The sequence below is a fragment of the Lutjanus erythropterus genome, chromosome 9 (genome assembly GCF_056507025.1).
Source record: "Lutjanus erythropterus isolate fLutEry1 chromosome 9, fLutEry1.hap2, whole genome shotgun sequence".
In the NCBI taxonomy this organism is placed as follows: Eukaryota; Metazoa; Chordata; class Actinopteri; order Lutjaniformes; family Lutjanidae; genus Lutjanus; species Lutjanus erythropterus.
Genome location: NC_139325.1, coordinates 8,389,185 through 8,417,163, shown reverse-complemented (window position 1 = coordinate 8,417,163; position 27,979 = coordinate 8,389,185). Strand labels below are relative to the sequence as shown.

Genomic DNA, 27,979 nt, shown 5'->3' with positions numbered 1-27,979 from the left:
GACCCCAGGAGCGGAAGGCCTTCAACAAGCAGGAATGAGGCCAACATTGAGCGCGTGAGGCAGGTGGTGTGTTGCGATCGTCGGCTGACTGTTCGACTGATCGCAAGTGAGCTGGACATGAACTGTGACATCGTCTGGAAGATTATCACCGAAGATTTGGGCATGCTGAAGATCTGCGCGAAGATGGTGCTGAAGCCGCTGAACGAAGAAGAACGAAGGACCAGAAGGAGCGGCGCATGTAGGTGTGTTAGGACATCCTCGAGCGTCTCGGAATCTTCCAGCATCTGACAGAGTTTTCCCCAGCCAGACCAGAAACTTCAGGTTGGTTCATTGCTCTTTGCCCATCGCTTGACAGCCTGAAATTGAAGACAACTCAGTAGATCTGTCTTTTATTTTGAAAATTAACCGGATTCTCCCTGCCTTTTCTGTGTCTGACTTCCTGCCTGACTCTGTTGCATATTTGAAGCACTTCTCTTGGAATCAGCATTGTCTAGAATGGCCATGGATCACTCAGACTGCCTATCATGTGGGTTGGTGTATAAATGGGTGAATGTAACATGTTTCATTAAGGGCTTTGATTGGTTGGTGGACTACAAAAGTGCTGTATAAATGCAGTCCATTTCATCAAACCTGAATATCTTTGGGTTTTAGAATAACAAAACAAAACATTTAAGACAACACCTTGGACTTTGAGAAACTAGAATGGACATTTTTCACTATTTTCTGATATTTTATAGATGGTGCAGCCCTAGATTAAATCAACGAATCACCCAAATATGAAATTTCACTGAATATCTACTCACCCCTGTGCTGATGTGAGGATGGGTGAAGATCTCCAGTTCACAAAACACTCCTGAAGCTTCAGTGGAAAACAGCAGCCAAATCCAGTACAATTGAAGTGAACTGTGACCAGTTTTAAAAAGAGTAATGAAATGAACAATTACAAACTTGAAGCAGGGTAGCTTTCCAGCATAACAGGAATCAGGGGGCATCTATACATATGATATAACACTGTTTATTTATGGGATAAGAATGTGTATTGTCAGGCTAGAAGTTTTAAAGTAAGGCGTCAGTTCTGAAGGAGTTGGAGAAGTCTTCAAACATCTTCAAGACTAACCAACTGCTACACAGCCGCTGACTGGGATAACTTATTGCTCTAAAACTTTGTTCATTTTTGTCAGGTGTGTTGTCAAGGAGAAGGGCTGTGGCTGTAACCATCATGGCCATTATTACCTGCCAGGTGAGGTGGTGTGGGCTGACTCACACTGTAACAAGAGGTGTGTGTGTGAGGCAGCAACACAAAAGATGAAATGTGAGTTAAGCAAGTGTCCAACTGGAGAGATGTGCAGTGTTGTCGATGGAGTCCGAGGCTGTTACCCAGTCAGCTTCAGGACTTGCACTGCACGTGGAGATCCACACTTCTACACCTTTGATAGACGCAAGTTTGACTTCCAGGGCAACTGTGTCTACAGGCTGGCCAGTGTGTGTGGAGACAGTAAAGGTCTGGAGCACTTTGAGGTGAGCTGAAGGAGAACAACATTAAACAATTCAGTGCCAGACTGCAAGTTCACCAGCAAGACAAAGTTTACACTCACTTTAGATTTACAGAATAAATTATGCTTGCATAGCCCACTAAAATCAGCAAGTACATATGAGTTTGTTTGGGATGAGAGTCATTTAATAATTCTCATTTTTACTTTTGTACAAACTGTACTTTCAAATACAATTTTAAATGTGGACTTTTGAGTTGAGTATTTTGAGTATACATTACATGGCTTTCTTTCTTCTTCTTCTTCTTCTTTTAAGTACATATCTCTGTGTGGGTCAGTGACCCCAACTGGAATGATCCATAGAGCAAAGAAAAACCCAGGCCTATACCTGTACATGCCAAAAGAACAATTACTTCTATTAGTCCCATTTAAATTATCTATCTTATATATCTCCTTCATTCCTCACCTTTTGTTTCCCTCCTCTTGTCTCCTCTCCTTCCTCTCCATCCTCTCTATTCTTCTGTTGGCGATGTAGGTACACCTGGAAAATAACAACCGTGGCAACAAAAAAGTGTCGTATGCTAAAGTGGTGACTGTTAAAGTCTATGGCAGCACATACACACTTTCACTGGAGTACCGAGGCAAAGTGCTGGTGAGATGCATGCACACACAAACAGAAACACAAACATATGTGTCCACATTGGGGTGGCAGTAGCTCAGTCTGCAAGGACTTGGCTTGGGAAGGTCGAAAGGTCACCAGCTCAAGTCCCACATGGACCAAAGTACAGAGTCTGGACTGGTAGCTGGAGAGATGCCAGTTCAGTTCCCTGAACACTGTTGAGGTGCCCTGCTTGGGGCGCCTGTCTATATGTATGTGTGCAGCCCCCTCACTTTGACACCTCTCTCAGATGCATGTTTATAGGTCCTGTTCGTGCATGTGTGTATTTTGGGCCTGTGTATATGTGTACAAAGATTACAACAGGGATTAATAAAGTAGGCCTTCTTCTTCACATGCACATGCTAGTGCTTCCTGAAATTAGGGCAGTGAAAAGAGTAATCTAATATGGTTATTTCTGTGTACTTTTAGTAGATAAGCATGTGTTAATACTGTGTGAAAAGCCTCTAACCCTCTGCAACCATGTATGTCTGTCTGTCTCTCTCTCTCTCTCTCTCTCTCTCTCTCTCTCTCTCTCTCACTCTCTCTCTCTCTCTCTCTCACTCTCTCTCTCTGTGTGTGTGTGTGTGTGTGTGTGTGTCCTGCAGGTGGATGGGCTTGAAAACTCCCTACCATTCTCATCCAATCAATCACTGGTCAAAGTTTATCACAGGCACAGACTGGCTGTACTTGAAACACACTTTCTTAAGGTATAAACATACACACCCTCACATATACAACCTTTATGAACTTTTATGAACCTTTTAAAACCTCTGGCACCAACATTTGTCTTAACCAAGTACACTTTTCTTTGCTATTTGAAATGGACTTTGGTCATGGGTTCACATACCAGTTCAGAATAGACTTAAATAAACAGACTTAGAAGGAAATCCCTGAATTTGTTAAAGCATGAAGCTTTCCCTCGAACGAACTGCATTGTCTTCAGTTTTACATACGTATGATTATGATTATATCCAGAAAACAGTGCTTTCAGTAGGCTGTCAGTGTTGAAACCTGAAACCACATCCCCTAAACTCATCCTGTATGACGCATCTAATGCACACAGTCTCAGAATTGTGTAGAGAGCCATGTTAATACAGGTTTACAATATTTTGCTGTGTATTTTCTGCATCTAATGAAAATAATGTCACATAAAATTCATGACATGTTTAAATGTGGAAAACAAAGTTTTTTCAAAGTGTAACGTAAACCTCCTGAACATGAAAGGTCTGCTTAAAGAATATGTATTTTGGCAGCCAGGACATTTTAACTTTGGAACATTTTATGCTGTGTATTGTTACAATGAAATTAAATTACACTGAAATGAAATGAAATGAAATAGCAATTACGTTAAATAAAATATGGGGGCGGCTTTTTATATTTATTAACTTCTTGACCTATGAACTCATCTTCACACACATAATGTCTTGAAAAAAGCAAGTACATCAACATCTTTGTATTAAACTTTCAGAGTTAGGCTAACCTAGTTTCACCCTGCATCCAATTTTGTGCTAAACTACACAGGACACATTTCAGAGCTACAATACAGTACTTCTCAACTGAACACAAAACTGACATTTATATTAGTGTTCTAATTTAATTCCCAAAAGAATAAGTGTGAACAAATGCTTTTCAAACTGCATTTATAGTACAGCCTTCTGGAATAAATGAACATCCTCACTACTGTTGGTCCAGTGTCGGTTTCAGTGATGTGTAGTGACGTCCTTAATGATACTGGCAGTATGTCTCCGCTTAAACTTTTACACATTTATTCAAGTTTTCCTTTATATTCTACATTCTGTTAAAGGTCTCATTTGACTTTGCAAGCGCAGTGAGGGTGGAGCTGGCAACTTCATATCAAAATGTGACCTGTGGCCTGTGTGGAAACTTCAATGATGACCCTGCTGATGACCTGACGCTGCCAAATGGAAAATTGGCTACCAATGCCAATGAGTTTGGAGTGAGCCAGTGGCTGGCTAATGTGGAGGGCTGCTCCCATCAGTGTAAGCAGCTGCTGCAGTGTTATTTATCTTACTATTCCTTATTACTTTGCATCTTTACGCCATTTCAGATATGAACATTGTTACGTCTTCACATGCATATCAGTCACTTTTACATAAATGTCACAATGGAAATTTTAAAGGGTTTGACCTGGCAGCAGTTTTTAGGATAACAGGCTTAACTTTACATTGACAGACAACTGACAGAGTTATAAAGAGCTGATAGCTGACAGTGTTGGATATGTCATAGCTTGTTATTGTCAAATTATAATGTTGCACTTGTCTTGCGTACAGTACTTGCATTGGTCCTGCAGCCTGCCTTAGCTTCCTCAAGTCCAGGGAGTGGAGGCATGGGAAACAGTTGGCTTCAACCATAGATGAAAAACTCACTATTTGGACTGCTGTACTTGTTATTGGACATGCAATTGTTTTTTTATTCTCCTTTGACAGTAATATGTAGTTTTAAGTTCATTCTATCATAACATCACATCAGAGTCTGACAGCTGACTGTGACCATAATGTGTCATACTTTTGATAATGATTGATTTTTTTTATGCTGCCAGGTAAGGACTGTCCCCAGCCTCTCCCCCCCAACTTCACACCACCCAGCTACACATCAGTCTGTAATATCTTAATCGCGAAAGATGGACCCCTGGCTGACTGCGTGCGCCGGATAGATCCGAAGGAGTACCACAACGACTGTATCTATGACATGACGCTTAGTGGTGGAAAACAGGAAACAGCCTGTGACATCATCAGCGATTATGTGGACGACTGTCAGAGAGAAGGAGGCTCTGTGAAGATGTGGAGGACGAGGCAATTCTGCTGTAAGTGCTCTCTTATGTGTTTGGTAGGTTTTTCTCACCCGCTGTCAAAGATGATATAATTGTTCTTGGACTACATTGACACCTGCTGCTGAATAATATTTGTAAACTTAAGCTGTCCAATTTTAAACTTAGAGCTTGAGATATGTGCCTGAACCTGATGGGATCCAATGGATTTATTTTTATCTCTGTGTTGTAGTAATGCTCAAATTTCACATTTGAGATCAATAAAGGATTATCTTTTTTAGATAATCCTGAGTGTTCACAGACCGCACAGAAAGATGTCTGCTCACAATTGTAATGACATGATCAAGTTGCAATTTGTGTTGCATCTGAGTAATGTGTGTGTGTGTGTGTGTGTGTGTGTGTGTGTGTGTGTGTGTGTATGTGTGTGTGTGTGTGTGTGTGTGTGTGTGTGTGTGTGTGTGTGTGTGTATGTCAGGGATGAAATGCCCAGCAAACAGTATGTACAGTGTGGTGGCTCCTGGTTGTCCAAAAAGTTGCAGCTCTCCATCTCCACCTGGACAATGTAAAACCCCGCCCTCTGAGGGCTGTGTGTGTAACCGAGGTTTCCTCCTGAGTCAGGTAAAGTATTTCACACTTACTGCCTTCTACAACTAGTATGTGACTTTGTTCTTTATACTATTCTCTTCTCCCACTGAAATAATTCTTTTATCTTGAGATGTCCTGAGCAAATCCTATAGAGTTGCATGTGGACTGATCTGGCTGTATACAGATGAGGACAAAATTATTAGCCCCCCCCTATGAAAATTTCATTTTTTTTAAAATATGTCCTAAAATGAGTGCTGTATCAGTGCTGTTAAATAGAGCAAAGGTTTTTTTTAATACAGCTTTTCCAAACATCCTAGTTTTATTTTGGATGCTCACATTATTTTACTTTGTACACAGAAACAAAATTATTTCACAAAAACCAAAAACTACCAGGGTCAAAATTATCAGCCCCCCTAATGCTAATAGTCAATTGTGTATACTTTTTGCTGGATAACAGCCTGCAGTCGTTCGTAGTGTTCATCAAGTCTCAGACACGTCTCCTGAGGAATCCCAGCCCGTTTTTCTTTGGTGAATCTCTCAAGCTCCTCTAGATTTGATGGTCTTCTGACATGGACCTTGGTCTTCAGTTCACCTCACAGATCTTCAATGGAATTCAAGCCAGGTCTTTGTACAGGCCAGTCAATAATGTTCACTTTGGTCTTCTGGAGGTAGTTCTTCACCAGGAGCGACATATGTTTTGGGTTGTTGTCTTTCTTCATGATTCCTTCCACCTTGATGAGATTCCCAGTTCCAGACGCACTGAAGCGTCCCCACAGCATAATACTCCCACCACCGTGTTTCACTGTGGGGACAGTGTTCTTTGTTCTTCTTTATACACCTCTATCTTCTTTCTCCAAACATAAGCAACGTCTTTATGGCCAAAGAGCTCTAGTCTGGTCTCATCTGACACTCTTCCAGTATGTATAATCTTTCTCCAGGTTGTCCTTAACATACTTCAGTCTGGCTTGAAGGTGTCTCTTTTGCAGAAGTGGAGCTTTTCTTGCAGTCCATTCCTGTGCAGGGCTCTAGTGATAGTCTTCTTGGAGACTACAATTCCTGACTTGGCTAAGTCATTCTCTAGTGTTTTGGCAGTTGTTCTGGGGTCTTTAGACACATCTCTCACTAGTTTTCTTTCCAGAGTCTTTGAAATCTTTCACTTCCTCCCTCTGCCAGGCTTCTTCTGTACTGTGTGGCTTTCTTTGAATTTCTTGATGATACTTCTCACTCCAGTTCTTGACACTTGAAAACACAGTGATAACTTTGTATATCCTTCTCCTGCTTTGTGAGCATCAACAATTATTTTTCTCAAGTCTAAACTGACTTCTTTTGTTTTTGGCATGATGTTTTCTCAAGTGACACCTCAAACCCTTACTGAAGTTTTTAGACTGTGTGTAAATTGGAAGATAACCCTCAGCTTTAACTTGATTTTACAAACTTTGAGCATTACAAAGTTAAAGCACATCATTGCACAACCGTGGTTTGTGCTATGGCTCAATAAAAAGGTCAGTTCTTAAGGGGGCTAATAATATTGACCCTGGTACTGTTGTTTTTTCTGAAATAATTCTGTTATTGTGTACAAATAGAAATAATTTATGCCTTCTAAAGAAAACTAAAGAAAAATGTTAAGAAATGCTATGTTGAAAATTCCTTGCTCTGTTAAAAAAAAATAAATAAAAAAAAAGCTTAAGCTTAAAAACTTTAATTTCATAGGGAGGCTAATAATTTTGTGTTCAACTGTATTAATAGATGAATATCAGCCAACATAAAGTTAAAGTAATCTTTTGTTTGTTCTCTGCACTCAACCAAAGCTCTTTCATAAGGGAGGAACCTCCAAACCACTGTAAAATATCAACTGGACTGAGTGTTTCTGTTGTTCAAACTACTGCTACTGAGTGAGAGTTGCATCAGTGTCAGGAGTCCTGGTCCAGCTCCCACATTTTGTGGATTAAAAAGTTCTTTAGATTTGACTTGAAAAAATCTATTTGATTTGGATGACTTATGACATGACTTGGACTTGAGCCTTTGGCTTGAAAATACTTTATACCTTCCCCCAAGCCCAAAGATTAAAGAGCCGGTTATTTTAAGTGTGAATCCACCAATCAATCAATTTTCCTTCATTTCCCAAATCAAGTAATGTTAACACTATTCATTCTCAGCAATATTCATATACATTATGCAAAACATGAGGGTCAAAAATTATAGATGTAACAGCTTCCAAGTTGATTCAACATATTAAGTTGCACAAAGAATAAGTTGAGGCTGTTAAAATGAGAAAAAATGGCAAAGAACATATTTTGACTTGAAACTCAACTTGTAGGACTTGAGACTTGAATGCAACTTGAGTATTAACTTTTGACTTCGAAAACAATGTTTGTCCATAGTCCCTCACTGCAACCAGTTAGTGTTCATTTTCTATATTGATTTACCTCTTTAAATATATTTTCTGTGAATTTTGATATTCTAGCACTATTATCTAAATGTAGCATTTTCACTTTTCAAAAATACAAGGAATAGAACTCCAATACTAAATCCCTGTATTTGAATATCAAAATCAGACTTAAAAAGTATGTAATTTGGTAGCAAGTGTAGAATGCTGCTTGCAAATTAAAAGGCATTCCCAGAAACAGCACAGAGGAAAAATTGCATCCATTATTGATCTATAGCACCAAATGTCCAATGCACAAACCACAGATTCTAGTTTTACAGAGAATCATCAAAGAACTACGGGCTTTGAAGAAGACAACCTTCATCTTATTTGTAGAAGTTTATAAAGCATCCTATAGCGTGAATAGGAGAGCTATGTTGCACATTCTTCTCAACTATGGAATACCTGAAGTGATTGTGAAAGCAATAGCAGTATTGTTTGAGAAACCTACTTGTTTTGTACGGAGCGCTGAAGGTCCCACCAAGGAATTTCTGACTATGACAGGCATTATTCATCGTCATACACTTGCTCCTTTTCTCATTATTATAGTTGTCAACTCTGTCTTCAGGCAATAAGAAGATACCAACTTCAACAAAGGTCTCACAATAGGCAGAAGAGCTGGGTGTCAAGGCCAGAAGTGGCTGACAGACCTAGATTAAGCAGATGACACGGCACTGTCAGCTGAACTCTTACCATCAGCACAAGAGCTTTTAATATACCTTGAAGACATAGCAGCCAAAGTGGGCCTTTTGTTAAATGCCAAGAAGACAGAATGCCTTATTCTGAAACAAGAGCCAGATCACTAACCCATCTGCTCTTTCATTGGCACTGACATCAAGGAAATCACCAACTTCAAATATCTAGGGTCATATGTAGTCAGTAGCAGAAAAGACTTCCTGACAAGGCATTCAGACATCTCAAGAGCTACCATGATCAACTTCTGTGGCACACAGAAGAACCTGTTTTGCTGGACATTGCTATAAAGCAAAAGACCAGATAATCTTAAACATTCTGCTCCGGAGGCTTCCTTGTCCAACAAGAGGGAGCAGACCAGTCACATTTCCAGATCTGCTGACTAGGGACATTGGCCTGACTGTGAATGAACTTGGTGTGGCAATGAGCAACAGAAACCAGTGGAAGTAACATGTCTCTCATCATCATCATCCTTCAAGTGCCCTTGAGATCTGATGATGATGTCCAGTGTACTGTTTTCTTTCTTTTTTTTTGTCAATCAGAATAATTGAAGGACCATGTAACTGTAACCAAAGCAAAAATGTGACATTGTGTTGACTGTTGAACTTCTTCCATCTAGGATCGCTGTGTGCCACTGGCTAAGTGTGGCTGCCAATTCAATGGTCAGTACCTTGTGTCTGGCCAGAAGTTCTACGCTGACCGTTACTGTAAGAACTTCTGTGTGTGTAAAGGAGGGAATTTGATCTGCAAGAGAAAACCCTGCAGAGGATGGAAAAAATGTGGAGTGTGGAAGGGAGTGAGGGGTTGCTACCGCAGAAGACTGTTCCCCTTCAAAAAGGATGGGAAAAAAGGATAGAGCAGGGACAGTCACCTGCAGAGCTCCGTCTTCTCATAATTAAAACAAGTTTTTTTGGGAAAATATATCTTGCAATGTTGTGTTTAGAATGGAAGCAATCCCTGTAATTATACATTCTTCTGTTCTATCTGTTCGATCTAAAACCACATTTCACAATTGAAGACACAAGTAGTTTGTCAAAAAGCTAATCTTAAAGGTCTCTTCTTGTTTTAATGTGTAATAAATCATAAATCAATAAATCAGGGTTAATAAAATAATCTGATTATTTTGTTGCTTTTCATGTTTATTTCCAGGTTACGTCATGTACAGTAGAATACAACAGCCCTGCAATAAATCCTATCTTCATGATGGTTTTAATATTTTGTTTTTGTTGAAACTGAGAGGTGCTGATTCAACTGTAGGCATTTTAAAGACACTGTGGTGCTGCTGAATTGTATTGCATTGTTCTGTGTTCCTGTTGTTTTATCCATACAGTTTATAGCTGCTGGGCTAAATAACAGAAAAACATCTCCCCGGCACATACACCACAGTCTCAACGATCAACAACAACAACAACAAAACCTTTTTAAGTCTGTGCCAACAAAAAAGAACATTATAACCTTCATGAATGGAGTAGGGTTGACTGTACTGAGTGTATTTTATCATGTGACCTAGTATAAAAGCTTTTGCACTTTGTTACATCACTAGTTTTTTCAAAACTGATGAAGACTTGTACTACTTTGATGTAGTTGTGGAGGATTACAGTACCATTTGTCATCAGTATGCAGTAACCTGTCTACATTCAACTATTCGAGTATTTCTAATGATCATTAAACCTCTTTCAGCAGCGTAACCATCTGTTGTGTCTGTGTGACTCCCTATTGACCATTAACTCACATATTTTCCAGTGTAAGACATTCAAATCATTTAGTGACTTACTGATAACTGAAAAAGTTGATGTGAGCTGAACAGTCTGTTGTAGAACTGCAAAATGTGCAGCTTGTTGCACATGCAGTCAATAGAAACAGCACCTTCAGTGCTGGGCTTAAGTATTACGTTATACTTTTTTTTTCTATACTTCAGGAGGAAATGTACATGTTACTCTATTCTATCTGATAGCCATAGTTAGTAGTTATTTGGTTAAGATGCAAAACATTATCAGCTTGTAAAACATAAGTTTTTCTAATTAGCAAAGAATATATAGATTTATCAACCTGCCAAGTACAACATTTAAAGGAGTAATATGTAGCCACTGCACATGCAAAAATTAGTATAACAGCCCAAATCATGCTCAGGAGAGAGAGAGACATACGTTATTTTAAAGGCACATTCTGTTATATTGGCCTGACCAATAGTTTGAATCAGAAGCGAGCTTCTCTGTCTCCTGACAATGTAAACAGACTTGTCTGTTTAGGCAACTGACTCAACCTAAAGAAACGGTATATGAGGAGGGAGAGGAGAAAGTACTGATCAAGCTGCAGCTCCACCTAAAACCAGGTAAAAGTAAAAATAAGTCTGACCCACAGCAGAGAGAGAGAGAGAGAGAGAGAGAGAGGGAGAAAGCGTGTGAATATGGACAGTGTGGACCATAACATGGTGCTTGGATTGTCTTTACAGGTTTACCCAGATTGTAATGCTGACATGTTACACACCTTTGGCAAATTTGTTCACAGATTATTGCAATGCCAGGAGCAAACCAATGTTTGTTTATTATAGCAACCATCCTCCCCCAGTGTGGGGCTATTTAGGGTTGATTTAGGGGGTGGCTACTGAGGCTCGAGCCTCGGATATTTTCTCAAAAGCCCCACATCTTTATGTCTTGAAAATGACACTACTGTACAAGTAATTTCACTCAGTCTCTCTCTGACTGCACTGTGTGTCAATGTGCAGTACTGGAGTCTAACAGAGAGGCAGTAATACACTGCCAACAAGCACGTAGCCTCCGTCTCCTGCCCTGAAGAAGTATTTCATTCTCATGGACGTCAAGTCACATAGGGCCCTTTGTGGTACACAAGGTCTCCGCCTCCCCCTCGTGTCAAAGCATGTGTCAATGTTTACACCTTTAATGAGAGGATGAAGCAGAACTAAAGACAAAATAACATCCTGAGAATGAACAGAGTGAACAGTAATCAGGTAAACTTGTGTTTCCTTCTCAACAAGTTTGATATCATTCATTCAGTAATGTGTCTGTCTGTCTAATGTTAACTGAGCTGCAGTCTGTCTGTCTGTCTGTCTGTGTCCTACAGAGACATCCAGGGCTGCTCTGTGACTTTGTGTCTGACACAAGGAGTCATAAAATGAAATAAAACTATTTATCACATTGATCAGTGCCAACATGAAACAGAGTTTATAATTTGTAGCTCAGAAAAGAAAACCATGTTGCGTGAACGTGTTCATATGTACACACACTGCAGCAGCCTCTGTGGAGACCAGTCTGTCTGTCTGTCTCTCTGTCCAGACAGTATATGGACGTGCTGTTACTCCTCTGAGGTGACCAGGAGTGTAAAAAGTATTCAGATCCTTTACTGAGGCAAAAGTACTAATATCACACTGTAAAAATACTTCTATACAAGTCAAAGTCCTGCATTCACAAAACCTTACTGAAGTAAAAGTATAGCAATATTATCAGATAAATATACTTAAAGTAAATGTTACAGTAAAATGTTTCCTGTCAGTGTTATGTCATCTTATGTTCCTAGATTAATATTATTGCATTAATGTTACTGCTGTAGATGTTTAAGGTTGAGCTCATTTTAACTACATTACACCACTGTGGCTAGTTTAATCTACAGCAGTGCATCATGGTCTATAAGACCACTTAATGTCAGCCTTTTTTCAGCTTTGTGGTTTAAAAAGTTCAGTATTTGTAATGTACTTAGTTTTCATCACTAAAAGGTGTGAATTTATGTGCATTAATATGAGTTCTCTCTGTCCACTTTAAGTTCTTAAGACCTTTCAAGAGAGGCGCAAAAACATTTTGGTGGGTGCTGGAGCAAAACTAAGTTATTTTGCTGCACATGGACAAAAAAGAAAAGTTGCAGTCTCTGAGCTTAGCCCCAGATCTCCTCAACTCCTAGATCCACCCCTTAGTGCCACAACCCATTACTAAAAACATTGTAAGTCTGCCACGTCATGGAGAGCAGGTACTGACCGTACAACAGTAGCAGCTGAAACACACATTTTATCTACAAGGGAATCACAGGAAATGGCCACTGTCTTGGCTGCAATATAAGCCCTGGCACTTCCTCAGGACACATCATCTATGTTGCCAGTGTGCGCCTCACATTTCACAATTGCAAGCCTGCTAGGAAGTAAAACAGCCACCAAAAGGTTAAAGATGAATCTGGCATCCTTAATTTGTGTACCAGAAGAGGTGAGAAAACCTTGGTGTTTCCATAATGTACCAAAATCATGCACAGCCCCAAAGGCATATCTTGAATCTGTGTAAATGGTGGCAGAATTATTTTTTGCAAGGATGCAAGCCCTAGTTAGGGCAAGAAGCTCGGCCTGTAGAGCAGAGCATGAGGGAGAAGTTTGGCTGCTTCTAGAGTCTCAAAGAGGGTACAAACAGCATAGCTTGCTATAGTCCAGTGCTCCCTTCAGAGAGCGAGATGAGCTACCATCTATGAACAAAATAAGGTCAGGATTTGCAGTCTGTCTAGCAGATCAGGGCGGGGACTTAGCATGTGATCGACTAAGATTTCACAACAATGTGGCTCACCACCAGCGAGAGTAGGGAGAAGAGAAGCTGGGTTAAAGGGTGAACATCATTCAATGGTGAGGATGGGGTAGATAGGAGGATCATTTCATAACACATCTGTCTACAGAAGGAAAAATGTTGAGTTTAAGAGCAGAGGAGAAGTGAGGAGACAGAGTGGGGAACAAGCAGGGTTAATGGAGATCCCTGTGCCAAGGGGGAAGTAGTTTCTACAGTATAAGCAGCAGCAGCTACTGCACTAAGGCAAGGTGGAAGCCCCCGTGCCACAGGGTCCACTTAGATACTGTAGTAGGCAACTGGATGTTTTCCAGAACCATGCTGTTAAGTAAGAACAGCAACTGGCAACATTCAGGTCCTAGATCTTTGGCTGGTTCTAGATGAGCTTTATTCACTGTGCAGCGGAGACAGTATCATGCCACCACGTTGTGAGGCTGTCTCTGCTGTGCAGTGAACAAAGATCATCTAGAACCAGCCAAAGATCTTGGACCTGAAAGAATCTTTCTTCAACACATCCCTATTTTTATTCAAATTATAACACACTGATTCTAGAGTTGGAGAACTTCATTAACTCTGCTGGGACAGCCCAATTTTGACTGTATAAGTATGTCCATTAAAGATCGCTCAATGTCTTCACACCTGTCCTCAAAGGCTGGGTGAGGACATGACCCCTCTCTCCTCCAGTAGCTGTTATGTTAAGTATCTCATTCTGGGTCTTTTATCATTCCAAATGAATCTAGACAAGTGCTTATACTCAAAAAAAAATCTGCACAAAAGTTTTTGTTTGTACTCAAACAGGGCTGTCCAAATACTTTTGTCCAAAATATTGCATCTTCAATGCTATCTAACCATGCAAAGGTTTGATTTTATCTGTCCATATTTGACTCCTATGCGAGACAACTACTTTATTTAACATGAGTATCTACCACAACACAAAATTTAGTGTTGCATTGAATCATACAAGCCAGCATTATGGAGATCCGAAGCCAGAGTTCCAGCCAGTGAGACTGATCAGGGGTCGTCTAGCAGCAGCTAAACTCCAACCTGATTACACCTGTTTTATGGACCAACATTTCCTAAAAATAAAAAGAATTTTCTGAACTAATCTTGGTTAAACTTGTTTCACAAAACAGGCCTTTGCTGGTGGCTGTTGTCGTGCTGTGCTGATGGTTGCATGCTCTTGCTTTGTGTAAATGACTTTTTGAGAAACCCAGCCACATTGCTAAAAGCATTATACAAACACACATGATGAGACAGACGTATCATAAACAGACTGATATTTTAATTAAATGGGTGTGAGACAAAAACAGATTTTTTCATCTAATTGTCAGACAAAAACTTTATACCGACCGTCATTCTTAAATAAAATGCAATGCAGATTTTTTTTTTTTTTTTTTTTATTGCCAACAAATGTCATGAAAAGACCAAAACCAACATGTTTGGGTGTTGTTCACTACTTTCAGACTTACTTACCCTGTCTGTGGTAGATTGTGAGGGAAATACTTGTTACAATGTCAGATAAAATAACTACTACTTTCTAGAATTGTATAACCTTGTCTCATAGTTTTATAAACATCTGTATATTGTTTTGGTGTCTGATGATCCTTCAGACTTAAAGCTTTGTCACATGAAATGATGTTTTTCAACTTCATCCTCTCAGCAAACCTGAAAACAACTCAGCCCACTGCATTTAATGTAGAGCTAGCTTAAAAATTAAATTGCCATGGTTTGAATAGTTTGAAATGATGTAGCTCTATTAGGAATAAGTTATTTCGGGCTTTGGATAAATTGACAATACTTTCATACCGGTTTTTCATTTGTTTACAATAATTTACATAATACAGAACAATATAGAATATCACCGGCCTTAACATTTAAGAATTGCTAACTGCCAGTTTGGAGATCTGTCAGAACTAAGGAAAGCTTTGATTTGTCTCTGTGCATGGAGAAGTTTTCTGTCAAAGACACAGCTGAAGTATATCTGCCATTTCAATTCAGCTCTCTTCTTCAATGCATATTTTCTAATCAAATCTGATAAAGCGACATTTTGATGTCAGGCTTTCAGTGGGAAGAAGCACTCAAGTACTGTCTGATGTTACCTGGACGGCAACCAGAGGGGTGTTTTTAAGGGGTAACAGCAGTTAATGTTTACCCAGTACTAATGGAGATTTGAGGGCCTGGTTGCTAGGTTACCCAGAGGGCAGATCTTCTGTAGGGTCACTCTCATCAGAGACTCTCACTGTGTCAACATCCTGCAGGCCAACCAATGACGTATCTAGTTGAACGTCCTCCTCGTCTGACTGCACAAGGGGCTCATCACTCTCCTCACTGACTGCTTCCTCTACTTGATCCCATGCTGCCTCCTGGCTGGACGGCTGGTTATTTGTGGGTTGTGTTTGGTTCTTTTGGCTTCTCAAAGATTCAGAGGAGCAGGATTCAAGGTCCGGACCTGTTGGAGAAGACAACTATCATTACACTCAGTGACCAAACCTCTAATAGTGGAATGTTCAGAAGGGCTGTATATAGGGCACTTTTACCAATTTCACCTGTTCTGACTTGTCATGTGATGAATTGCAGACTAATGTTGTGTTGGCAGTGTCTAAAACTTGATGTTTTACAGTGTACCATGCAGGCTGCACACAGCTTGTAACAATAGTAGCAGCAAAAGTCAAAGAACATAAACAACATGGATGTACAGCACTGTACTTAGAGTTTAATATAAAATACACAGTTCGTTGTCATTACCACTGAACACTTCACTGAGCCCTTTCAAAATAAAGGTCTGACAATGATTTAATGGTAAGGTGGTAAGATGTAATGGTAAAATGCTTTTAACTGTGTTTGCTGGATTTTAAATTTTTCGTCTTTCCATAATGGCCTTGTGGGCCACATGAAACCTTTCAGTGGGCTACAACCCAGGTCGGAACTGCTATCAAAGGGCGAAATTTACCAATGGGACACATGTCCCCCCAACTTTTTCAGAGGGCAGAATTGGTCCCCTTCACTTTTACAGTCTGAAGAACCTAACATTAAATCTGAAAAACAGGTGATACCACAGGCACTAGGACCACACGGAAGCACCGCTTTTACACTGGACCAAAAAAAAAACAAAAAAAAAAAACAACTAAAATCTGGCTTTTGTCCACAATAGGAAAGAAAAAACACTGGCATCAGTCCCAGGTCTGGTACAGGTATCTATCTGCTCTTGCTCAAATTAGTGAGCAGTGATGTAAACATGACACCCAGATGGACACAGAAATTTTCGGGGGAGGCATTAAAGACTTGGACCCCTGTCCTCCCCCCTTTCTCCAGTAATAACTGCAGAACTATTTACCTGCAGTTTTCACTGCATTATTGATCATCCATTAATTTATGTCCCACCCAAAAAGATTTGTGTTAAATGACAAAAAAAAAAAAAAAACAGACGTGTCACAAGCCAGCAAAACATAGGCCAATATCAACTGATGCAGCAAAAAACCTTTGAACATATACCATATCATATTGTCCTTATGTTGTAGAGTAACTGAGTCAGGCTTACCTGAGGTCAGTGATGATCCAGTACTCATGTCATCACCAGTGGAGTTGAGGAAGTCATCCAAAGCCTCCTCATCTGATACGTTAGTTACTGTCATCTGATCTAGAACACACACATCAGCTCCTGCTGGCTCTACAAACACGCGCACACGTGCGTACACACACACACACACACACACTTATTTTCACATACATGTTACATATTTTCTTACCTAACACTAGTGCCCAGCCATGTGAAAGCTGACAATCACAACAGCCAGGTTTTGGAAAAACAAAAGGAATACATTTATTAAGTCATTAAACTGTTATTTACAATGCAGGGTTGCACAGTGAAACACAGGTTATAGCCCCTTGACGCTACAGACACATCAAACATATTATATATGCACTATTAAACATAGCTATGAATTCAACTGTTGATTATCCTTCCAGGTTTTAATAATGTTGGACAGTTCTTAACCCAGTTTTAGTAGTTTAGTAGTAGTTTTCATCAATCTCCTTAGCTGTTTTTCTTTGCTTGATGCAGGACAATAATTTGACCCTTCTGAAACAGAGTAACATCTTTTCCATGACCACAGGATATGTCTTCTGACATGGTTGTTTAAGAAATGAGAAGCTGCTCACTGCATCAGTCGGGGTTCAAGAACTTGTTGCCAGATGAAACACATTAATCACTGCAGTTATTATCCAATGGAAGACTCTTACTTATTTGCTTACCAGGTGTTATATTAACATAATATGCACATGGAAATTTTGTGATCACACTTGAGAGAGAGATGTGACATTTCATCACAAACTGACAACAGGTGCATGTTCACTTCTTTAATTGAGGAACACCTGAGGATCTGTGGCTGATGTAGGCCATTTCCACATCAAAGATGTTTTCCTAAGTTACTCCCTACTCAAGTGGTCGTTTCCAACAACACTACTTTTACTGCTGTTCTCAGGTCTGGAGATTTTTATGAAAAGCACCAGCTTAGTGTGGATGAAGATGGAGATGACAGATTTTGAAGTTTTAAGCATTACTGTGGAAATGATCAGCATATCACTCTAACTAACTTGCCTTAAAAATGTACTTCCACTGATGATTTTACTGGCTAATAATTATACCAGATAAACTTTTATGCTTTAAATAATGCTAACAGTGACTCACCTCTATGCTGGAGGTATCCAGTGGACAGGTACTGCTTCATGTCTTGGTTAAAGGCGTCTTCATAGACTTTCTGTCGTTCTCTCAGTTTCTGCTGCGTGGCCTGCTCCAGCTCTGCCACCTTCTGAGCATGCTGGGAATTCAGTTCCACTACACACAGACAACACATCATTTTAGAAAACCCTTTAATCTCCACAATGTTTCACATGATAGCATTCACAGCAGTATTAACAAGTCGGTGTGTCTGCTCCTGGCATTTTACTTGGTCAGCAGATTTACCATCATTCAGAACATTGAGAGGCAAATCAATATTTCAATCACTTGTCACCAACTTATAATGGGCATAGGACATGCAAATTAAATTAATTTTACTGATGATAAGTACAGAGTATTAGAGCTGAAATGATTCCTCAAGTAACTGGAGTATTTTGATAACTAAAATGCCTCGAGGCAGACAACTATACAGCGCACTGTGTTTTGCCCATATGGATGGGTCCCGAAAATCTGTATTAAACAGCCCCAGAGCTGAATTATTATTGATTAGTTCTGGTGTTTAGGGTTTGATATAATTTATTATCACACAGTTGCAGCTGTGTATGCGGCTCCACCATAGGCGTTCATATGTGCACACACACACACAGAGCAAGTTTACTTTTTAGTTAAGTACTAAAGCAAAAGTAAAGGTAGTAATGCCTGCAGAAAACATACACAGAACATATATATCACTCTTTTAAGGAAGCAGAGTGAACCAGAATGCTTTGTTTACATGTTAAAATCACAATTTCTTTTTTCTTTTGGGGGAGGATGCGCCCAGACCTCCTACAGGGGACATGTCACCTTTTTCACCTCTTATGATTTTGCTGGTCTGTATTTATTAATTAAAAAGTATAAGTAAGAGTACAGTTCAAGTACAATAAAAGCAATAAAACTGTTGTGTTTTCAAAAAAGGAAACAATTAGTTATTCACTTGAGAGGCCTGTCTTATTTTCTCTGTTGTGTATAATCATTGCTCTTAAATAAAGGAGAAGTAATTTGACAGAAAGAATTGCAGAGCGAGCAGTATTTCTTATACTATTACTTGATTAAGGATGGATAGCTACAGCCCTACAGGGTATCTAACTGTTTTCACATGGGTGATGTAGGTGTTGGATAACATCCCAAAGAGAGTTGTTCCAAAATGAAATCATTTTAAAAACAAACATTTATTCTGATTCAGTCTAATGCTACTTTTTTTTTTTAATCTAATACACCCATTCCACTCATTGTGACAAACATACAATAATAGAGAAATAACAAAAGAGGTAAATACTTGTTCTCAACACTGTAGTAAGGTAATAATGTAGTTAGTATTGTGCAGTGATCAGACATCATTAATGCCTGATTACAGGACAGCAGCTTACCTTCCAGCGCCTCCACCTCCCTCCTGTTACAAGACAAACAGCAGATAAGTTCCCATTAAAACACAAAGACCATCAGATTAGTCAGCATTATGTCATTCGATTACTTTGACTACACAAACCTCAATTAAGCTAAACTTTAACTAAAGCTGATGGTCAGATTAAGACAAAAGACATCAAGACAGAACAAGCCAAGACAATATGTGATGGTGATAAGACAATGCCATATTGGTGATGCCATGAGATTTTAAACAGAAGCAGAAAGGCTTCAAGTTGGATTAAGCATATTTTGATGTTTATGTCTAACTGTCTGTGTATGAAGCATTTAGAAATATGTGGTTGCGTGTGTGTGTGCTTGTAAATATGTGAGGATGAATTAAAAATAAGAATGTTGGAAGAGTGGTTACACTGTCTTCTGGATAGATGTACGATCTCATATCTCATACCTCTTCTTTTTCTTGTAGATTTCTAGTTCGTTGTTATGATGTTGTTTAAATGTCTGTTGTTCACACTGACAACAGAGGGTCTCCAGGTAAACTAGTCTGCTCTCCATCTCTTCAAAATCCCCCTCCAAATGTGCTGCAGGGACAAACACATGCACAGAACACATTAAACTCATAAAGTCACACAACATGGCTTTCCATCTCTCGACCCAGGTTCACTGTAAGGTTTACAGAATCACTCCCAAACAAATCAATACAATACATAATTATTCATAAAAAATGCATCTAATGAAAGTCCAGGGTTAGCATTCTTTCAATTCTGGAACGTTCCAAAACAGACCCATCCAACATTCATACCAACTTCACACTGTGATTGGCCAGCTGTGAGGAGCCAGGGTTTGAATCTCTCTCTAGAGCAGTGTTTCTCAATCCTGGTCCTCAGGACCCCCTGCCCTGCATGTTTTAGATGTTTCCCTGCTCCAGCACACCTGATTCAAATGATCAGGTTGTTTTCAGGCTTCTGCAGAAGCTTGATGATGAACTGGTATAGAGGCTGGAGCAGGAATCCAACTTACATTTACCAATGCTGATAATAACAGAAAAGTAAACTAGAAAAAAGGAATGAATGAAATAAAGTTATAATCTGTTATTTATTCTTCTGAGATGCTGTAACTAAGTTAGATAACATCACTCGCATGAACTTTTGTCTATAATGTAGTGATTATTTTTTATTATTCAATTATATAGCAATTAATTTACCTAAAATACATCAAAAACTTGTCTCATTAATATTTCAATATTTTATTTATTCATAATCTTGAAAAACAGACAAATAAAGCACATTAGAACAATAATGGTACTGACTTAATTTTAAAAAATTCCCACCCTATCTGATAGACTCCATGTTGCCTGGTCAGAAAATACTGGACCTCAAATCCAAAATGAGCTGTAATGCATATTATTTTAATCACTCATCACTGTCAACCCTTCACTGAACTGGACAATCAGTATTTTGACTTAAAATTTAAACTGGTTATGACATGGAGTTATTTCATCACTGTCATGCAGGTAAGATGACCACTGGCAGTGTATTTTTGCATCAGTGTGAGCCAAAGAAAATACTTTTTCTGTGTTTTTTGGTGACAGAAATGAATTACAGACAGTCTGTAATGCTAGATTTAGCCATTTCTGTCTCATAAGTGGCTGAAATGAACAGAAAGTACAAAACGGCAGAATAACACCATTAGGTGAGCATCATGTAAAATTGACAGCAGCAGTACAGACATAACTTAACACGGGGGTGATGAAGAGAAAATCTATCTTAAGTGACTTCAACTAAGAGAAACATGTTCCACGTGTTGATAATCCTGACATATAGTGTCTGGGTGCTCACAGAAAGTAAACAGGACGACGCTGCTGCTGTTGCTGCAGCTGCAGGACGAGGACAGGTCACTCAGTGTTTCACTCCAGCACTCATGTGAAGCAGTTTGTCCTGCTGCAATAAGTCATGTTCACTTTGTGGCGCTAAAGAGAGCCAAACTGTGTCTAAAATACTCTCACACTGTGGATGATTGCAGTGAGTCCTTCTCTCAGCAGTTTGTTCTCCAGGTCAATTCATGCCCTGACCAGGCATAGCAGTTCATAGCAACACGTCAATGCAAGACATGCATTTTCGTAATCAATGACATTGACGAATCGCCCCAGTCCTGGTTAGTAATGTTGGTATTGTATTGTTATTTAACATGTGGCACTGAAAAAGTACTGATATTTTTGACAACCGGTACCATATACCATATATATGTATTTTGTTTTGACAAATGCAACAAGAGCTTTGAGAATGTTAGCATAGTGGTGGCAGTGCGGTGCTGACTGGCTTTATTGGACAGGAATGAAACAGACTTCATACCTATGTTAGCAGTGATGGCATCAAGTTCACTGATAAAGGCTGGCAAGCTCTGCAGTTGTTCCTGTAGTTGTGACAGAAGTGTTCTTCTTCTCTCCCAGTGCGCTGACAGCATGACTATGTCCCCATCTGCTGCCTGACAAACAGACAGAGGGACAGAGAGGACAGCTGGTGTGAGTATAAGCTGCAACAACACAATCATCAGTTACAAACTCACTGCTCTGTTTCTGTTGGAATAAACAGAACAGCTCCTGTCACTCCTTATTAAAGATTTGAGCCAGTTAATCATTTCTAATCTTTTTTCTTGTGGAGCAGCTATGTTTTAAGTTAATGACGTTAGCAACTGCTAAGTCCTACCACCCCATGTCAAAGTCTGCCAATGCAGATTTTCCAGAACTGTAAGTGCTTTAAGTCCAGTCCAGTCCAGGGCAGACTGTAAAAGCAGCAGCTAAGGTCAGCTGATCACAACAAGGGTTGCATATGACTGAAGTTTACTGCAGTTATCTATCTCCAAACTCTTACAAAACAACTGACAGCTCTACAAACTTAGACCAGAACTCAAGTCCATTCTTTCTTATCGTTTTATTTAATGGAATGACAATGTGGGCAACACTTTTTTTTTTTATTTGTCCATTTTAGGACTGCAACTGGTGATTATTTTCACTATTAATTAATCTGCTGCATACTCTCTTTAGCAATCATTTGGTCTATAAAATGCAAGTAAGAAGTGAAAATTGCTCATTAGCAATTTTCTTATGGTCCATGTTGATGGCTTGTTTTGTCCATAAGACAGTCTAACACCAAAACATATTGTGTTTGTAATGATATAAAAACAGAGAAAAGAAGATGAGAACTATTATTTCAATAAATAATTGATTATCAAAACTGCCAGTACAATTTCTGTAGATTTACCAATTAATTAACCTGTTCAGCTGTTGCTTATTTTGTCAAGAAATTGTGTTTAAGTGTGTTTCTGTAAATTAAGATTTTATTATAAATCTATATTTTCTCTATCACTTCACTATAGTCTATGGAAGGCCAAGAAGGTTCTGTGAATCTTGTTTGCTTAAAATATCCACATCTGATATTCAAGCATTCATTAACAAAGGTTCACCAGTCAGCACAGAAGATACTCCCTGTGTACTGTGTGAGGATCATTAAAGAGGACCTATTATACTCATTTTCAGGTCTTTGTATTTGATTTTGGACTCCTATAGAGCAGCTACACATGATCGCCCGCACAGAAAGCTTTGTAGATCGTCAGGACGCTGTGCCTCTCGCTGCATCTCTTCCTTGTATTTTCTGCATCCCGCGAAAACAGTCAATGTAATTTACTCCACCCCCCGGCCCTCCTCCATGTACGCCTCCCGCCGAGCCCACTCCGCTGTGATTGGTCACACTCCCGAGGACTTCCGAAGGGCTGGCGAGCACTGCTGAGCTCGGCTACTGGCTAATCCAGCTTCGTATTGGCCCGTGTTGACAAAACAGTCCCCTGTGACGTACCGTAGACAGAAAAACACAGAGGTATTTTTCCTTTGCTGGCCGGGAAAAAGCAACTCTATCCACTTCTGCCTGGTGCTTGCCTCTTTAGGAAAGCTAAACAAAGGTAACTTTCCCTCACACCCAAACAAACATTTTCTGGGAGCCATTGCTCAATGTGCTAACACTGTGAAATCGTTGTAGACAGCAGAGCAGCGCACAGCGATGTAACTTCTGAAGCAGAGCGGGGGAGCGGGCAGGCCTAGAGCATATGTTGGGCTATGCCCATATAAGTAAGTCTGGCACGCATTAACATCAATGTTACTACACTGTTAAAAAAAGACAGTAAAACACAGCGTGCAGAGCCATCCAAAACAGCTTGCAGAGCTCACTTCCAAATGCATGAACTTCATTATTTGACGCTTTGGAATCGTTTAACACGAGTATCCGACATTGTGACAACATTTATAGGTCAGAAAAGAGGAAAAGCATAATAGTTCCCTTTTAATGCTAAGAATTAATGAACAGAGCAGAACAGGGAAATATACATACCTCTGCAGCCTGGGCACAGTCTTTTGTTCTTTTATGGAGCAGAAACCAACTTTCCTCATACCTACAGAAACAAATTTTATATACATAAACACACATTCTATTTACATCAAAGCTGTTTTGAAACTGAGAGTGTGAGTGATAGTGTGTGTCTGTGTGTGGAGACCTGCTGAGGATTTCCAGTCCAGCACTGAAATGAGGAAGGCTTTCTTCAAACCTGAACAACAACAAGAGAATCACACAATGTGTGTCTCACTTTGCACGTAGCACAGTTAATAACTTTGACTATGTTTACACTGCAAGCCTTAGTGCTCAATTCAGATTTATTGCTCAAATCCCACTTCTGATGTTTGGCTGCTCACATCATCTTTTAAATGTGGCTAATATCCAGACTCCATTGTGTACTGGTCACATTCTAAACTCACCCACAAGCGCAAAATCAATAACACAGTTTACATGCAGAACGCTGTTGTGCAAAAGTATGGCGCTACTGAAATCAGTGTTTATGGTATCATTTGAAAGTTGATGGGCTGTGGAAGCCAGCTAATTAGCTAGCAGATGCTGAAGAGAAAGATTATAAAGATTTTAAAATCATGTCAGATTTCATCCAAAGTTTTGGAATGTCAAGGGGCTACTATTAAACTTCATCTGTCTCCCCAAGAGTTTTGCACCAAGACACTTCAGCAGAGTGAGTGGTGTTTTAGCTGCCTAAATGACAGTTCACATTGCAAAAAAAATCACACATATGAAAGTGACCGAAATCATAATTTCTTATACCTGCAGCGTGAACATAACATTTTTAGCAAGGATGTTTTTCTCCTTTCCCACATGAGTTAGGCACACTGTGGGAGGAGCTGCTCAAAGTTGTGCCCAAGCAGTCATTAGTGCTTGACACAGCAGCAGCCTGAAAACCTGCTGGTGGACACCAGCAGTCAATGAAGTAGGGGTGTCATGATACACTGGTATTGACAATAACTGTGATATCTTCAAAATGAAATACTGATATCATGTTAATATTACTGACATCATTTTAATATTATAAAATATGATAATATTGTGTAAATACTTCAGCACCCCTTTAACATACTGTATGCTCTTAAGTAATTTCAATTTATTTATGTTCTTGCATTATCTTCCTCCCCCAACACACTCTAGAGCTTTAATGGAGCCTGAAAAGTTGAGCCCAAAAAGGCCCGAGCCCGACATGATTCTGTCCAAAACCATCACAAACCCAACCCAATCCCAATTACAGGCAGCATTTCTCTTAAAAATTTTCCCTCCGTGCACCAAACAGCAGGAGTTATCAGTGACATGAACATTTTCATTATTGTTTCATTAAACCTTTAGTTTGTTGTTTTTAAATGATTAGAAATTTTGAAGAGTAACTTGATACAGCACATGACTGTAACCCCAAGTGTCAGTTTGGCTTAAAGTGTTGGCTTAGAGCAATGTGGAAGAATATTTGACATTATCTGTGAAGCCTTGTACCATAATCAACAGTTTTCTGCTCACCTGGGTCGCCTCCTGACTTTGGTCTCTCTTGATTTGTCTCCAAGGGTCTTGAAACTGAAGGATAGGAAGAAAGAGAGAGTTGATGACCCACTTAACCTGCTGAAAACAGAATGCCTGGTACTACTTTTTCATACTGAACTGAAAGTTGATGGATGTAATGTAGTGCAACTTTAAATTTCATTTCTCAATGAAAGAAGTAATTCATCATCTTCATCATGCTCCAGCTTAATGATGGGACTGGATTTGGATGAATGGGATACATGATAACTAGCAGGGCAGATAAATTATCGGTCTATAATGGCATGTCACAGCTATATCGATCTATATCACAATCTGCATGTATTAGTCAATAACATCTAATTTAACAGATTGTGTCAAAGTATTTAAATTTTTTAGACAAACTGCTCTCCAAAAGCTAAAGTATATTTGTGATTTTTGTTTTTTTTTTATGAATTTTACTGGAAAAAGTAAATGAACATTTGAAGAGGCAGAACTGCTTTTGTTGTAACAGTGATTAAGTCAGTTAGATTTGGTTCAGTCAGAGCTATGGAATCGTAAATCATCCGTTTTTGTCGCTACATGTTAATCTTTCTTACCCTCAGGTGTGCAGAAACTGCAGCCTAAATGAACTTCTTTTTAAAACACAAAAAACTGCATTTACTGGTTTAGTATCAGGCATACATACCGAGTAATTATCATTTATCATATTGGCTGGAAGGAAAATCCAGATTGCGCATCCATAGTTGATTTGTGCATGTGGATCCACACAACAGGCAGACAAGCAACATATTTTTGCCCCAACACAGATACAAGAGCCCCTCATATCACATTATTATTAGCAGTAGTACTTTTAATACTTTTGTTACAGAACAGAGGTGGATAGATATTCACACCTCACAGGCCCCAACTCATCACATGATCGTCAGCTGAGAGCAATAACCACTAACAGCTAGGGCCGAGAGTAAACCGAGTGTCAACGAGGTTAAGATGAAAACAACAGTGGCAATAAAAGTAACAACGTATTTCCTTAAATTCGGGGAGGGGGGCATGACTAGGTATGATCCAAATATTAGTTATATTCTAGAAAGTAGTATGTACAGAGACAACAGCACAGAGGAACGATAGGGGATGAGGTTAGTAAGCTCTAACTAGCTGCTTTAGCTGCTACTCTGCAGGAGACAGTTCCCAGAGTTTTAACATTAAGTTGAAGTTAACCGCAAAATGTTAATGTTACAAGATAACGTAGCATCCAAATGAATCATATAGACTAACGTTAGCTAACACTAACTCTGTGTGAGGTGGGACATTTGCCAAAGCTAACGCTAGCTAAAAGCATAACTAGACGAATATCAGAAAGCATACCAACCCCGTGGTGAAATCCTGCTGGACCATGTGAAGTCTTTCTCTGAAGTTTTCAAACATGATTCGTCTTAGTCTCTGATCTTTCTCATCTAAAACACCAGAAGTAACTGGCTTTTGGCACAGCACAGTTAGCTCATGTCAGCCTGTTAGCTGTGACTACCCGGTCTGAAATTTTTTTGCCAGGGTGGCCAAGTGATGGCCCGCCCTAGGTGTAGGCACGAGGAATGTCATTGGGTAGGATTAGGGTAAGAGTATCAGGGTAAGCCAATCAGAAGCAGAGCAGGGCGGGCCATGTCTTCGCCATCCTGGGGAAAACATAAAGAACCAGAATCAGTTCCTCCTTGAGATGAAGTTACATTCATGCCAAGCAAAGACAGAATAAATTCCCTCACTGCATTCTAGAGATAAAGTTGTTGCTTAAGTAATTAAGATGCATCAATAATTTTCTTAATAATAAATTTGTTTGCTATTTTCTTTTTCATACCCTTCAGTGATTTACAGTTGGCCTACGATGCCAGTTCCCTCACAAAAAACACTAAAAAGAGTTATGTCTTAATATATTTAACAAGGGGTGGATCTAGGAGTTGAGGAGATCCAAAGACTGCAACCTTTTTATTATTATTATTTTATTTTTATTTTTTTTTTGGCGTCCACATGCAGTGAAATAACTTTCTTTTTTTTTGCTCCAGCACCCACCAAAAGGCCTGTACGTAAAACGGGAGAGTCTGTGTTTCTCTGTGAGAAACTTTCAGACCTTCTCACAGCAGAGTGAACAGGTGAGGGAGGAGAGGAGGGCAGACTGATCACTAATCAATCACTGATACCGTCGTCCTCTCGGACTGATTTTAAAAAAATGCCAAAATTGGTGACAAACCAAACCTGGATGTTCACACAAATAAAGTCTTTGTGTGAAACACTGCAGAGTGTAACATCGTGCTGTTTACAGACAGTCTGTAGTTTGACAGAGAGACAGAGAGAGTCGTGTCTAGAAGGGAACCCTAGACCTGCGAAAGATCCCGCGAGTTTGATTATTTTAGTAGAAATAACGAACACAAATCTCGTGAGAGTTACCTACAACACTATTTCAGTATATATCCCTCTCATAACACAAGTTAGACATTATGATGTTCCAGATCTTTGCTTTAGGAAATTTTCTCTAACTGGACCTCTTTGAATTTTAGTTGAATCCCCCTGCTATAGGTGATATATAGTAAAAAAAAAAAAACCCACTACTATGGTCTTTTAACAACCTTTAAGCTACTTATTGGGAAACAAAAGGGTGAAAATTGGGGAAAAGAGGGGAAATGTTTAAATTAGGCAAATGCACATAGCAGATAAATATACAAAGTGATTTTATTGCAAATTCTGATTCAAATCATTCACATTTATACAAACTTCTTACAGTTACCTTAGATGTCACTGCACAAATACTTGTGTGTGTTAAATGAGACTAAAAGAGTT

General features: G+C 39.4%; 2 protein-coding genes across 2 annotated transcripts in view; one reads left to right on the top strand and one right to left on the bottom strand.

Moving 5' to 3' along the window:
* The window catches only part of LOC146321046 (IgGFc-binding protein-like), a 59,539-nt gene extending 49,923 nt beyond the window's left edge, over positions 1 to 9,616 (top strand). The window contains exons 29-35 of the mRNA XM_084725825.1: positions 1,182 to 1,518; positions 2,026 to 2,142; positions 2,754 to 2,855; positions 3,953 to 4,148; positions 4,709 to 4,972; positions 5,412 to 5,554; positions 9,259 to 9,616. Coding sequence (XP_084581951.1) covers positions 1,182 to 1,518; positions 2,026 to 2,142; positions 2,754 to 2,855; positions 3,953 to 4,148; positions 4,709 to 4,972; positions 5,412 to 5,554; positions 9,259 to 9,495 — 1,396 coding nt within the window. The 3' untranslated portion in view covers positions 9,496 to 9,616. The remainder of the gene's footprint in view (positions 1 to 1,181; positions 1,519 to 2,025; positions 2,143 to 2,753; positions 2,856 to 3,952; positions 4,149 to 4,708; positions 4,973 to 5,411; positions 5,555 to 9,258) is intronic.
* Positions 9,617 to 15,026: 5,410 nt separating this feature from the next.
* dtnbp1a (dystrobrevin binding protein 1a) lies at positions 15,027 to 26,648 on the bottom strand. The gene is made up of 10 exons (XM_084726032.1): positions 26,523 to 26,648; positions 25,157 to 25,210; positions 23,811 to 23,861; positions 23,648 to 23,708; positions 21,620 to 21,752; positions 19,717 to 19,849; positions 19,274 to 19,296; positions 17,877 to 18,023; positions 16,728 to 16,856; positions 15,027 to 15,638 (listed from the first exon to the last, which is right to left on the bottom strand). The coding sequence occupies exons 1-10, from the start codon at positions 26,576 to 26,578 to the stop codon at positions 15,379 to 15,381; spliced, it is 1,047 nt and encodes a 348-aa protein (XP_084582158.1). The 5' UTR covers positions 26,579 to 26,648; the 3' UTR covers positions 15,027 to 15,378.
* Between the last annotated feature and the right edge of the window lie 1,331 nt (positions 26,649 to 27,979).

Coding starts and splice junctions, on each gene's coding strand:
- dtnbp1a (XM_084726032.1), bottom strand. CDS start 26,578: ATGTTTGAAAACTTCAGAGAAAGACTTCACATGGTCCAGCAGGATTTC. Junction 25,211..26,522: donor CAGCAGGATTTCACCACGGG/GTTGGTATGCTT, acceptor CCTATCCTTCAG/TTTCAAGACCCTTGGAGACA. Junction 19,850..21,619: donor TGCCATCACTGCTAACATAG/GTATGAAGTCTG, acceptor TTGTCCCTGCAG/CACATTTGGAGGGGGATTTT.